Genomic DNA, 13,809 nt, shown 5'->3' on the forward strand with positions numbered 1-13,809 from the left:
TTGGGTTCAGACTATAGTTTAGAAATAATGTGATAGGTAATTTTTAGATCACTCAGTTTGCAGCCTAAAGCGGTTATTTTGATCCTCTTAAACATGAGAACATTGCAATTTCTCGTTGATGAAGACGCGGTTTATTAACATAATATCCTGAAATTATGTCACAAAATTGTACCGTCTGCGCGATACACAGACGGTCCATAACACCTTTTGACGGGTACCTTTGCTCAAACGTCGTGTATTTCAACCAGTGATTGCGTGCCGCGTCATATGTCCACTGACGGATTGCTTCAACTGATTCGGTTCGCTGATCGATAAAATACAGAATACCCAGACGTTGTCAAGCGTCATCAACGTCTGCGCTGAGGAACGCTGCTTCTTTCTATATCGCTCCTCATACTAGGCAACAACGTCACTTGACGCTACCCTACCGCGTACGTGCTCGAGCCTAGACCACGCGACCAGAGTAGACAACAAGATGGCGACCGTTTTAGTATCAGAAGAATAAGTGCCGTGAAGGATAGCTAGCTAGGTATGGTACTTTTTCATTTCAGTGCTTCTTTTCAGTTGTATTGGTGTACACATTCCTGTGAAAATTATGAAACATCAGTTAAACAATTCAAACCTGGTGCAGTGATGTTTAACCTATTTGCCTTAGAAGATAAACCTGGTTTATATCCTGAACAGCGAACTACCTAGCTAACGCTCACTTGCTTACCAAGTTAGCCCACAAGCTAACTACGTTATTATTGTACTAGCTGCCAATTGTTATTAGCTTCTTAGCCACATTTTTGTTTAGCCCGCTAGAGACATGCCGCCAGACAGAAAGCACAAGGGCATGTCAGGCGCGCTCACGAGTTATGTATACATCCTTCTTTACGTTTACGACTAATATAACATTCTGTGCTGTAGTTAAGATTGTTGTCACCAGGTAACGTTAGCTAGGCTAGATATAGTTGTGTTATTATAACGACTGTACATCTAACTAGCGAGTGACATTGTTAGGTAAAGTTGCAAACTAGCTAACTTGCTAGGAATCATGTCTGGTTTCAAAGTTGATTTGCGGAGATATCTTCCTTGAACCTTGCAGGGCTAAACAGTAAACATTTAAGATTGCTTGCTAGGTAGAAGTAACACATCTCGCGTACTGTTTTTGTCAGTGGTGAACGATCTTACTAAATAAATACGGTTAATGGGTCACATAACAGAAGCAAATAATGCTTTTTTTTACCAACTGGTAACCAGATCTAGTGGTGAGCGTTTTAAAATAAATGAGGGAATACATGTCTATACTTAATTTCAATTTGCGTTGCTAACATTCAGTGTAAGACATTTGGGTGCAATGTTACAGTCATAAAGTACCATGATGATGTCAGACAGACTCCGTGGACTTGCTTATATCACACAGGAGGTCACTCTGGAATGATAAACACACTGAACTTCCTCATGTATCCTTATTGCTAGACAAACACCTGTTAAACTGTGGTGAATGTTGAGCTGTTGTTCTTCTCAAATAGTGACTTCATATTCATGGAGAACAGGTCCTTTGTGTCAGGCTAGGCAAAGGTAAGTTTAAAATGGAAGCCTCTTAGGTTTACGTTCTGATTTTTCTATCAATCTCTTTCGCCATTTTCATTTTCATCCCCTGACCAACTCTTTTCCTGACCCTTTCCCTCGTAAAGACTGCCTGTCCACAGACAAAGGGTGCTCCACCCTCCCAGCTCAGTCACTTTGTTGGCCAGGCTTAAGTCTCCTTTCGGCCCCAGTGCTAGACTTAACATGGATCCCTAACCTAACAGGTTTCAAACTATGAAGTTCCTAACAGGTTTAAAGTATGCAAAGAGTTTGAAAGTGTATATTAGAGGAAGGACATTTAGAATAGAGTCATTATATCTCAGTGATACTGCACATAGGGTCTAGCCTCTCCATGGTTGAGGCCTGCCAGGGATGCCATATTTTAGGGGGAGGGGTCTGCCATTGAGGTAGTCACCCCAAAAATCTGTTCATGCAAATTTGGGTTAGGCCTGCACTGAGAGGAGTTGTGTTCTCAAGCTGCCCCAGCACTCAGTCCCTCTGTCTTCTTCCCCAGATAAAGGCATGCCGTGGGAGCACCCCGTTTCTCAGCTCGCCACGGTCACCATGGTGATGTGAAGCCCCAGTGTGGACGTGTCACATCCACTCAGCCACAGACCCGGACGAGGGCTAATCCGCCCAGCAGGCGTGTGCCATGGACAGGTGTAAGCACGTGGGGCGGCTGCGGCTGGCCCCGGATCACTCCATCCTCAACCCGCAGAAGTGGCACTGCGTGGACTGCAACACCACCGAGTCGGTGTGGGCCTGCCTGGGCTGTGCCCACGTGGCGTGCGGCCGCTACATCGAGGAGCATGCGCTGCGGCACTTCCAGCAGCAGAGCCACCCGCTGGCCATGGAGGTCAACGAGCTCTACGTCTTCTGCTACCTGTGCGACGACTACGTGCTCAACGACAACGCCACGGGAGACCTCAAGCTACTGCGCTCCACACTGAGCGCCATCCAGAGCCAGCGCTACGAGGTCACCACGCGCTCAGGGCGCACGCTGAGGTCGTCCAGCGCCCCGCCTGACGCCCCCCAGCTCTGCGGGGCCAGCGAGACGCAGCTGAGGGACGAGGACCGCATGTTCACGGCGCTCTGGCACCGACGCCGGGCGCTGATGAGCCGAGTGTTCAGCTCGTGGTTCAGCCTGACGGAAGGTGGGAGGCGGAGAGAGGAGGAGGAGAGGCAGAGAGAAGAGGAGGAGGAGAAGAGGAGGGAGTTGAGAGAGAGGAGGAAGGAGTTGAAGAGACAGTTACAGGAGGAGCTGGATGGCACGCCACCCAGGAAGAGCAACCGGCTCAGGACAGCCAGCCAGAGAGCCGCCGCCGCCGTCACTCTCCGTCCCAAACGCACCCCTTGCACACCCCAGGCCCCTTTAACCCCCCAACCAAGGACCCAGAGCCCCGCCACTCACACCCCAAAGAGAAGGGGACGCCCTCCCAAAAGTGTCGCTTCCAAACCCGCCCGCAGCTCCACCCCCTCCTCTGCTTCCAAAGGCAGACCCAGGGCCTCCTCTGCCCTCTCCGCAACCGCACGGCGAGCCCCCTCCCCGGCCCCCCGACGAACCCCCTCCAAACAGGGAGACTCGCCGCTTAAACGGCGGCCCACGGTCACCCCGGGTGTCACCGGTCTGCGAAACCTAGGCAACACGTGCTACATGAATTCCATCCTGCAGGTGCTAAGCCACCTCCACGTCTTCAGGGAGTGTTTCCTCCGGTTGGACCTGACGCAGGCCCTGGAGCTGCTGGCCTCGGCTGTCCACGGCCAGCTTGTGGTCCCCAGTTCCGGGGGCCCATCCTCCTCCTCCTCGCTGGCCCAGAAGAGAGGCCCCCAGGCAGGAGCGGGGCTGAGCGGCGGGGCCTCCAGAGCACGCAGCATGGAACTAATCCAGCCGAAGGAGCCTAGCTCCAAGCACATCTCCCTGTGCCACGAGCTTCACACCCTCTTCCAGGTGATGTGGTCAGGCAAGTGGGCGTTGGTGTCGCCCTTCGCCATGCTGCATTCGGTCTGGCAGCTGATCCCAGCCTTCCGGGGTTACGCCCAGCAGGACGCCCAGGAGTTCCTGTGTGAGCTGCTGGACAAGGTGCAGCGGGAGCTGGAGAGCACGGGCACACGCACACTGCCTGCTGGCGTGTCAACCGGACAGAGACGTCTCATCAAGCAGGTGCTCAGCGTTGTTAACACCATCTTCCATGGACAGCTCCTCAGCCAGGTAAGAGGGAGAAACACCAGTCTGAATAATGTCTAAAGGGCTAGTTTTGCCAACCCAAATGAAGCCCATTTAGTATAAAAAAATTTTTAGGACTTGGCTTCACCTGTTCCTGTGAAACCGGCCCTTATTGTTTCATGGTGTTATGACCCTGTTAGTGGTGTGAATGTAGACATTTTAACTGCAGTGTAAGTGGTCTTAGTGCAATGGTTGCCTAATGGGTTTTTCTCAAGCTGAATGTTTTCTTTCTTAACTAAATTTAAATCATAGTAGTTATCAGAAAATTACTTTTATCAGGTCCGTATCTGTAAAATAACATACAGCAGCAGTGCTGTAGCATTGCTAAGAAGAAATATTGTTTTTGCAGATAATTCATTATGATAAGTATAGCAGCAGGCAATGTTTATTTATCATCTCTGATTACATAGTGTGCATAGATAGCTTAATTGTGTGATACAGGCAATCTAATACACTTCAACTGCTCACTATCTCCCATTCCAGCTACAATTCAGATTATTAGCTAAATATCAGGCCTATCAGGTTCTTATTTTAACATATTTTCCATTATATCTTCCATTGATTTCCTCATGTAATCCAAATGAAACGGTCAGTTTAAACGTTAAGGCAAGTTGTCCATTTGTTATATTCCTAATGTCTATCAAAAAAAATGTATAAGGAACATTGGCAATTATTATTCAAAATAGGTGAAAAATGTTGTTTGGGTATGCCCACCAATATTACACTGAAAAGCAGATTTTTTACATAATACATTTTTATAAATAAGTATTTGACAGAATTGACTCTTAGAAATACTTTATAATAAATTATAGATAACTAAATATGGAAAAACTGGGTTTTTACATTGCTTTGATGGCAACAGTGAGACGTGATTGTAATGTAAGTGCTGACTGATTTGGTGTGTGAAAGACTGTGCAACCCAAGCTTGTTGGGATGAAAAGAGAGTGGGAGTGTCTTGAGTTCTCTTTTGAGAGGCTGGGCGCACACAACACCCACCTGCTCTTGCCTAACAAAAGTGTGTGTGTGGACAGTGGCAAATCTCAGACAACCTAGTTTCTGTGTTTGCTACTACATTAGCTAGCTCAGCTACTCTTTGCTTGCCTCCACAAAACTTTCCCCACCTCTTTCTCTTCTCCTCTATAACCCTCCATAAGGTAACATGTTTAGCGTGTGACCACCGCTCCAACACGGTAGAGCCGTTCTGGGACCTGTCGCTGGAGTTCCCAGAGCGTTACCACAGCAACAGCCGGGAGAGTGCATCGCAGGTGTCGTGCCGGCTGACTGAGATGCTGGCCAAGTTCACTGAAACCGAAGCCCTGGAGGGCAACATCTACGCATGTGACCAGTGCAACAGTAAGTGACAGGATTCACATAATGTGTTACACACTATTATGGTTGTTAGAATTATAACAGTTTTACCAAAGCATTTGATTATATCCACAAGTTTGGCCTGTGGATTTTTGTGACTGTCTGGGCTCCCATCCAGTGTTCTAGTTAGACTGAGTATTCAAATTCAGTTGAGTATTACAGTGCAGTTAAACCATGTCCCTCTTGTGGGCCATTTGAGAATTACAGCATGGGTAAACAATGTCCCTCTATTAGGCCATTTGCATATTACAGCATGGTGAAGCATGTCCTTCTAGTGGGCCATCTGAGAATTACAGTGTGGTTAAATCATGTGCTTTTATTGGGCCAGTTGAGAATTACAGCATGGTAAAACCATGTCCCTCTAGTGGGCCAGTTGATTATTACAGTGTGGTTAACCCATGTCCCTCTTGTCTTTAGGTAAGCGCCGAAGGTTCTCCTCCAAACCTGTCATTCTGACTGAAGCTCAGAAACAGCTAATGGTTCATAAACTGCCTCAGGTCCTGCGCTTGCACCTCAAACGCTTCAGGTACTGAACACAACACACCCATGCACCTCACACAGATCAGGTAACCGCTGCTCCATGGCCATACATTTGAAACTCTAGCCGTCTCTTCCGGTGATTGGTCTGTTGAGTGTTCTGTGGTTGTGACGGTGGTCAGGTGGTCCGGGAGGAACCACAGGGAGAAGATCGGGGTCCACGTCAGCTTTGACCAGCTTCTCAATATGGAGCCGTATTGCTGCAGAGAACCATCTCCCAAGGGCTCTCCATGCTCCAGTCCCGCCCTAGCAGGCTCACCGCGACCCCAACACTTCCTGTATGAGCTGTCAGCCGTGGTGATGCATCATGGGAAGGGCTTTGGCTCTGGCCACTATACTGCCTACTGCTACAACAAAGAAGGAAGTAAGAACTCACCTGTGATGATTTTTCTCCTTATTTCTTTGTAGTGATGACCCAATGATGAATTAAATATTTTCATAGAATTTATCAAAATGTAACTGCCTGCGTTCCCACTCCTGTCAATCATCCCTTTGTTCACCTTTCCATCAGGGTTCTGGGTGCACTGTAATGACTCGAAGCTGAACGTGTGTTCTGTGGAGGAGGTTTGTCGTGCCCAGGCCTACATCCTCTTCTACACGCAACACCTCACTCAGGACAAAGACAGGCCGCTATAGGACCAGGCGGCGCAGAGCCCCGCCGCCCTCCCCCACCGAGCCGCCCTCCCCCACCGAGCCACCCTCCTCCGTACCTCAGCAGCCCAGTGAGATATCAACATCACCAAAGCATCTCAATGATCTTTCAATCAATATTTTTCTAAAATCAGAGAGACTAAGACACAAACTGCTTTTAAAAACATGGTTCTGCTTTGTGAATTTCTTGTATATGGTGTTTATATGGGTTTTCAAAAATGTTTGATAGTGTACAGGTGTATTTTATAAAGAAAGTATTAGCCCAGGTCTGGGTTGTATCAGAACACGCCTTGTCAGGAGGAAGTCAGAGACTTGGGCCAGGTGTGACTGTCTGTAAATGTCCTCTATCAGTAGTGCATGTTTATTCGGGTGTCACTTTCTGCTCCTCTGTGATTGGTGACTCACTTTCTGCTCCTCTGTGATTGGTGATTGTCAGTTTCTAAATCCATTTGAATCAGCGAAAAATGTTTCTCACAGCCACTTTATACATTTGACTAAGGGATGTCATTCAGTCAAATAGTCAACTGGAATGTAGATTTAAGTAATTACTTCCATAAACTTTCTTTGGTTTTTCAGCCCTTTATCTCTCGCAGTAGTACTTAAGGATTGGTCAGGAATGCTTTTTGATTGGTTACTGACCTCAACCAAAGCATGAGGGAAATGTTTCGAACAAGTTTTTCTCAAGACAATTACAGGAGATTTGCAGGATCTTTTTTGTAAACATTTGCTGATGGTTTGTTTTGACTAAATTCTGCGTGCTACACCGTCTTTATAAGAATGTATAATGTCCTTAGTCAAGCTGAAGTTTTTTGATTGATAATGGTATCCCTATAGCAGATGTGGCTGCCAGTTTTACTAGTCATAGAAAAGTGCCCTTTATCAGAACAGATTTATTTTTGTAGTGACTGACAGAGGCGTATTTGGTATCAGTTCTTTGTAGCAGAGACTAAAATCCAGTCCGACCTAGGCCAGCATTTAAAACATTGAATGTATTTTTGTACACTGAGATCTTGTTTTTTCAAAGGTCCTAAGTTGTATTCTAAAATCAGGCCATTGACTGTTAGATTTGTAGTTTTTTAATTGATCCTTCCCCGATCAGAATCACCAGCAGTTTCTTGTCTTTAGAGAGCTGACCTGTCTCCAGTATGCGTGTCGTGTGTGTACAGGATATACGCACCGAATTTGTCAGAGTTAAATAGCCTGACTAACGTTATCAGATGATGATATGATTGAGACATTGCTTTGCTGGAGAATCTGTGGTGTGTAGTTGCTGACAGTTGAGAAGTTTGTTCTTTTGGAAAGGTTTTGTAACAAATTGTTTACTCTAGGACCCAACAACATGGTCCAAAAAAAAAAAAAAAACCACGAGGGACCTACCTGAATTTGTCTGAAATTTTGTTGTAACACCCTGACTAATGAATAGACCTGTCCTCAACCTAAATGCTGTTCATCTCTCTAGATTCACCTCTGGTGAGTGTTCGCAGCACATGTCTACAATCTCAGCAGCCTGTATTTCCTGTTAGATATATAGTCGGATGGCGTTGTTCTCCTACTCCCCGGGTTCATGAAAACATATGGAAGTGATACTATGCAAATTGTTACCTCAATTTTTTTTTTAGGGAAATTTACCTCAATAAAAATGAGAATATTTTTTCATTTTTCTAAGAAAATACTTGTTTCTTATGTATTTAAAGTTTTACTGCATGTGCTGATACCACACACCTGAAGCCTTTGACGATCCGGCATATGAAGTTTCCTGAGTAAATACAGCACTGACATTGGCTACCTCACCCTTACTGGCTGAGTATGTACACGTTGCTGGTAAGAGTAAAATCTACTGGAAGCCAGCAAGATTGCACAGGAACAGATTATTCATTTTCCATACTTATCCATTGTCAGCCAACCAACATCATCCCAGAGAAGGACTAATAGAGAGCAAAATCTTTTAATATTTTTTCTTTCTTACAAAAACATTTCCAGGGAATTTCAAAAATGAACCACTACATTTGGGTACAGACGGTGACAGCAGCCATTTCAAAAGAAACATACTGGAGGAGCGGAGTGCAGATCTCGCTCCCTGTAGCGCCAGTTAGAAGCCAAGCAAACAGCTGAAGATACATGGTAGTTGTCTAAATGTCAGCGTTCCCACCTAGATGTACAAGAGGGAAATGCGTAATTCCTGGAATCTGAAAACAAATTGATGCTGCAGTGCCTACCAATAACAATGACTGGTTGGTTCTGAGTGGAAGACTGCAGTCTAAAACTGTATAGACAAGGGCCAGGAGTTTTCCCTGATGAGAACTCCAGGCCTAGTTAGAGAATCAGTATGTTGGTAAGGAAGGTTTGTTACTTTACACTCTCACTGGGTCTAAATTCTAGGGGTTCTAAGGAGTTGAATACATTAACTGTTTAACAGCTTAATCTATGTTCTTTCTGGTTTCAGAAGATTGTGGAGAGACACCACTCTGTCCATAAACACCTCTGGTGAAGTGGCAAATGACAACTCTGTTTTTTAAGTCACCAAAAGAAAGGGAAAAAAATAATTTCTGCAGCTGTTTTGTAAGCCAGGCTGGCTCCATGCTTGCTCGAAGTAGCAGTAAAAATTCATTTGGGGGAAACTTTACGGCGCAGATTTTCATAGCCCTTACTGGCTGCTCTCTGTCAAAGCAGGAGAGAGAAGAGACTGAAACAAGGTCCTGTATGTAGATGTCATTATTCTGTTAAGAGTGCAGGCAGATGGTTCGGTGTGTTTATTTTGTGTATGGGGGGGGGGGGGGGGGGGGGGGTTCAGTATTCAATAGTCGTCTCCTCGGCTCACCACCTCCTTGCAGGTGGGCCTGAGTAGGATAGTGTGCTCAAACTGGGCAGTGTAGCAGCCCTTGGTGTCACAGAGTGGGGGGTAGGGGTCCACAATGCCCAAGTCACACAGGTTCTTCAGGGCCATCAGGTATTTGGTTTCCCCCAGCCGGTCCAGCCAGCGCCGGCAGAACGCCAGCGTGCCAAAGTTCTCGTTGATCACGTTCAACAGGTGCTTCGCCCGGGGGAGTCTGAGGGGTGACAGGAGGGAGAGAGATGAGACGGGGAGAGGGTACAAACCTCTTGGTATACGCAGTCCCCGGAGTTCCAACTTACCTGATTGGGACGTGTCCCACATCAAGTTCTTCATGTAATGAGAACACTCCATATCGTCATGAACCACACCCTTCCCTGTACTGCCAAACGTCTCAATGGCGTATACCTCCCCCTCCTGGTGGCCAGGAAGAACAGTCAGAAACGGGACTCCCACTTAATGACATTACTGCTGTTGACCCAGTAAATACATGGGCTAGAAAGGCTTGGGCTCTCATGTTGGAACTACTATAATTGTTTGATGTGAGTTCATTCATTAATTACATCTGCAAAAGTGCAGGTTTTGTGTTCGGGAAATGGCCCTGGCACTTTCTCAAAACACACCATTAGCGCTGTGTCATTAAGTAAATAATGCATTGCCTTGTCTAAGCCCACCATTACTCAGCAAACTCTTTGTAAACTGGCTTAGCACCCGATACGCACCTCCATCCTGGTAGCTTCTCCTCCCTTTACGATTGGGACAGTCTTCCCAGCATGTATCCTGTACTGGCCGATAGAGTGGCCATTCAGGTTTCGAATTGGCTTTACTGGAAATTATCAAAAGGTAGATTTGTGAGAACTTATCTTTGATTGTAAATGTCAGCCTTGTACAAACTCACTTTATCCATTTCCATGTGTTCAGTACCTTGGTAGGTTTTCCCGTCAAGTTCCACCTCGTACGACTCCATCACTTCCTGAATTTTCTCTCCAACGTCACACAGACGCACGTCAATTCCGGCGCACTGTGGAAAGATGAGGGGGTGATTGAGTCCCTGCTGGTCAACCACGACTACACTGAACGTTCTCAAGCAGCCTCAGAAACCAATGGGGTGTGTGTCCATGCCACACCTTGATTCCAGTATTGGTAGCATCTCGCACAGCCTCCAGCAGCTTATCATACTTTGGGTTGAAGGTGACGGTGAAGGCACAGTCAATGATCCGCCCTGAAAACAGACAGCACTGAGAATGAAGGAGCGTGGTGACATGTCCACGTGTGAAGACTGGTTGGTGTGCGCTGCGACGAGGCCGTACCGTTAATGTGCGTGCCGAAGTCGATCTTGCAGACGTCGTCGTACTGAAGCACGGTCGGGTCTCCGGCGTTGGGGGTGTAGTGGGCCGCACAGTTGTTCAAAGAGCAGCCGGTAGGAAAAGCCAGGCCGGCGTTCAGACCATTCTCTTTTATCAACTTCCTAGAGCAGTCCTCCAGTCGCTCACTGAGACACAAGCCAACAAGAAACAGAGGTGGGACAACAAGAAAGTTCCTTAAAGTGCAAGTAGAGATTTGTGCAAAAGAATGCGGACAGGCGATGGAATGCAGGAGGGAAGGAGAGAAGAATCGACATGATCTTGGCTTTGCAGACAAAGGCTCACCAGATTTCGATCATGGTCAGACCAGGTTTGATGAAGCTGCGGACGTGCTGCCGGACCTGTCTATGTGCCTCAGCCGCCTGTCTGAAGTCATTCCACACCTCCTCATTGGCCTTGTCCAGTGCCCGCTTCTCCTCATTGGTCGTCCGCCATGCGGCGGTACGCCTACACCAGGGAGGGCACAACATTAGCGGTTGGCACACTCAACTCTGTTTTAGTGACCGCTGTGTTCTTAGGCACCTGAAAGTCTAAAGTGTTTCATTTGGATAGTGTTTATTTCAAAAAATATATTCATGTATTTCTATATATATATATTTTAATGAAAACACTTACTACCCAAATAAAAGGCCTTAGTTCAACTTTCAGGTGCTTAAGACTTTAACAGTGCTGTATGTTAAAGAGAAACTAATTCACACATCTTTAGGCACCTACGTGACTTACCCGTCCTGTAATGGAGGGTATTCACATTCCTGACCAATGGGGAAAACTCCACTTGGATACAATTCACAGATTGGCACAGATGGAGGGTCAGTCTGAGCTTTAGCTGTGAAACAGAGGGCGAAACATAACTGCTTATTAGCTGCTCATATCCTGAGCCAAGTCCAGACATTAGTCAGAAGGCTGCAGAGTTGTGTTCAGAGGGCAACAGCAGGTCAGTGCTATACATCACTATGTACTGAAATATGGCCGAACAACTCACGTCCTCTCTTTTTCTTCTTCTTTTTCTTCTTTTTGCCTGCGGAATTCTCCCCGTCATCTCCATCTACAAGTAACGGAGGAATGTGTGCTCATTTTGTCCTGTAATTCACCATGGTGTTTGTCTTCTCTAAGCAGCTCATTCATGTAAATGTGTATGTGGTTGTGTGAGGCTATTTCTGTGTTAGTGAAACATGTCAGACAATGAAGGTTTAGGATATGGGTCAAAGACTAACACCTGGAACCATGTTTGGGGGAGAGCCCTTGAGGTTCTAGGTCTGTCTAGATTACTGTGTTCATGTCTTACCGTCCTCCCCATCCTCCTCTTTCTCTTTGTCCTCCAGAGCCTGTTTTTCCAGCTCTTTCCTCACATCGGCCACTCCATCGCCCTCAGCCTCAGTGCCGGCTGCTGTAGGCATAACACACGGAGACAAACACACGGTGAGTGAGTTCATCCTATACGGTTTACAAAGCATAACACAGCTCCATCAAACACAGAATTTAGGCCAGCCAAATGACACACACAGGGGAGGTGGTGAGCAGGGATTTGTTGTGTGTGTGTCGGAAGGTGCGGTCCAGCAGACAAGTGATCCTTTTGGAAGCTGGACAATAATTACATCCCACAAAGTTGTATCCCAGCGATCAGGGACTTGGCAGCAGAGGCTACAGTATTTACATCTTTACCTTGGGGCCAGCACACACACCGTTGCTAAGAAATCTGCTTTCCTGACTTGTGCATAATAATCACCAACTGCTGTGACAGGTACCAAACCCACTCTGTTGTGAACATGGGCTTGTTGCAAGTTGAGATGGTGTAATTGTGGCATTTTAAAAATCATTAAAATGTCTGAAAACCATTAGAATTATTTTAATTTTGTATTTGGTTAACTGTTGAGGACGGGAAAGGAGGACGTGGTCAGGTTGGTGCTAGTTTTTTTTCGGACTTTCTATTTGTTTTGAATCCAATAAAGCCAAATATAGGATATTTCATATATAGTCATCAACTTGACATCTGAACGAACACACAATGTCAGGACCAGTAAAACTAAGTTAATCTTTGTGTGCCAAATTGGGTGACTGTACTGTACATTATTAGCTACCTGTTAGCATATACGTTTATAATAGCATATAGCTTATTGCAACTTAGACATACTGTTTTCAAGCTGTAATTATGTGGTCTCTGCCTTACGAACGTGGACGTTCGTTATCAGAACACAATTCAACTATTGTATAAGTTACGAAACAAGACAACTTGACTTTGAGCAAGTTGGGATAAATGCCAGCCCAGGCAGAAGGACTACGAACCGCGGCTAAAAGCTAACGTTGATTTGAACTATTACGTTAGTTTGCATAATTTCCGTGTTTTCAGTGACAGTTTGGCCTCGTGGTCGGTTACACCGAAGGCTCTTCCGATGATTCTCTCTCTACGGGTGTGTGTTCTGAAACCGAGGCTTGTTTCATAAGGCCTGGCGCATGCTTTACAAGGCACCCACTGCTCCCATACGCACGGCATGGCTCAGCGCTAACTGGCCAGTCGACAACTCTTACCAGAGGCTGTCGACTTGTTCTTCTTCTTTTTCTTCTTCTTTTTCTTGGCGCTCTCCTCGGAAGGGTCTGCCCCGTCCTTATCTTCGGCCTCTCCGTTCAGTACCGTCTCTTCATCGAGCTTCAGCTCCTCTACCTGCTCCTGCACCACATCCGCCATGATCGCAGGCGCTAGTGGAAAAGGAAGCGCAGTGGTTTCTGGGAATGTTGAGTGAGAAACATGCAGAATCAGCTGTGCTGTGACCTGCGCCTTGCTAGCAACTATACCTTGTATCGCCGAATGTAAAAAGCGCATGCTCTGGCCAATGGCCGCAGGTCTGATGCAGAAAGTAACATCGATTTGGGAAATAATTAATGGACCGTTAACTTTATTGATACATGGTGAGCTGTTAGCAAGTATAAATATATGTATTTGTGTAATATTAATTCTAGGTCAATTTGAACTATATAATCATGTAGAGTACCCAACAAAAACTTAAAATACATATATTTAAAAAAATATTATTTTAAGTTATTGTTGGGTACTGTACATGATTATATAGTTCAAATTGACTTAGAATTAATATTGGCCGCTAGATGGAAGCAGCGTTGTTGTATTTATTCAAGGTAACAATATATGGCCATTTGGTCAAGCTTTGGCTCAAATATTTGCTTGTCCCATGTCTATTTTTGATTTCTGGATAACAAAATACCATCCTGTGATGGTAAAGAGCTATCTGTCAAGTCTAGCTTGGACTGTC

The 13,809-nt window shown here is 45.9% G+C and overlaps 2 protein-coding genes across 2 annotated transcripts; one reads left to right on the forward strand and one right to left on the reverse strand.

Moving 5' to 3' along the window:
• Positions 1-390: 390 nt before the first annotated feature.
• usp44 (ubiquitin specific peptidase 44) lies at positions 391-7,714 on the forward strand. The gene is made up of 6 exons (XM_010887164.5): positions 391-529; positions 2,087-3,781; positions 4,951-5,149; positions 5,582-5,690; positions 5,824-6,065; positions 6,213-7,714. The coding sequence occupies exons 2-6, from the start codon at positions 2,225-2,227 to the stop codon at positions 6,335-6,337; spliced, it is 2,232 nt and encodes a 743-aa protein (XP_010885466.1). The 5' UTR covers positions 391-529; positions 2,087-2,224; the 3' UTR covers positions 6,338-7,714.
• Positions 7,715-9,115: 1,401 nt separating this feature from the next.
• On the reverse strand, positions 9,116-13,314 carry metap2a (methionyl aminopeptidase 2a). Its single transcript, XM_010887166.5, is given in 12 exon segments — positions 9,116-9,399; positions 9,485-9,509; positions 9,512-9,599; positions 9,905-10,008; positions 10,107-10,203; positions 10,310-10,404; positions 10,493-10,674; positions 10,832-10,993; positions 11,270-11,372; positions 11,529-11,591; positions 11,832-11,933; positions 13,073-13,314. Coding segments are annotated over 12 exon segments (1,431 nt in total). The 5' UTR covers positions 13,230-13,314; the 3' UTR covers positions 9,116-9,146.
• Between the last annotated feature and the right edge of the window lie 495 nt (positions 13,315-13,809).

Source organism: Esox lucius, chromosome 23 (genome assembly GCF_011004845.1).
Source record: "Esox lucius isolate fEsoLuc1 chromosome 23, fEsoLuc1.pri, whole genome shotgun sequence".
NCBI lineage: Eukaryota > Metazoa > Chordata > Actinopteri > Esociformes > Esocidae > Esox > Esox lucius.

Excerpts from the sequence above, each read along its gene's own strand:
- usp44 (XM_010887164.5), top strand. The coding sequence starts at position 2,225 with ATGGACAGGTGTAAGCACGTGGGGCGGCTGCGGCTGGCCCCGGATCAC. Across the intron at positions 5,691-5,823 it reads TTGCACCTCAAACGCTTCAG|GTGGTCCGGGAGGAACCACA; the intron begins GTACTGAACACA and ends GACGGTGGTCAG. Across the intron at positions 6,066-6,212 it reads CTGCTACAACAAAGAAGGAA|GGTTCTGGGTGCACTGTAAT; the intron begins GTAAGAACTCAC and ends CCTTTCCATCAG.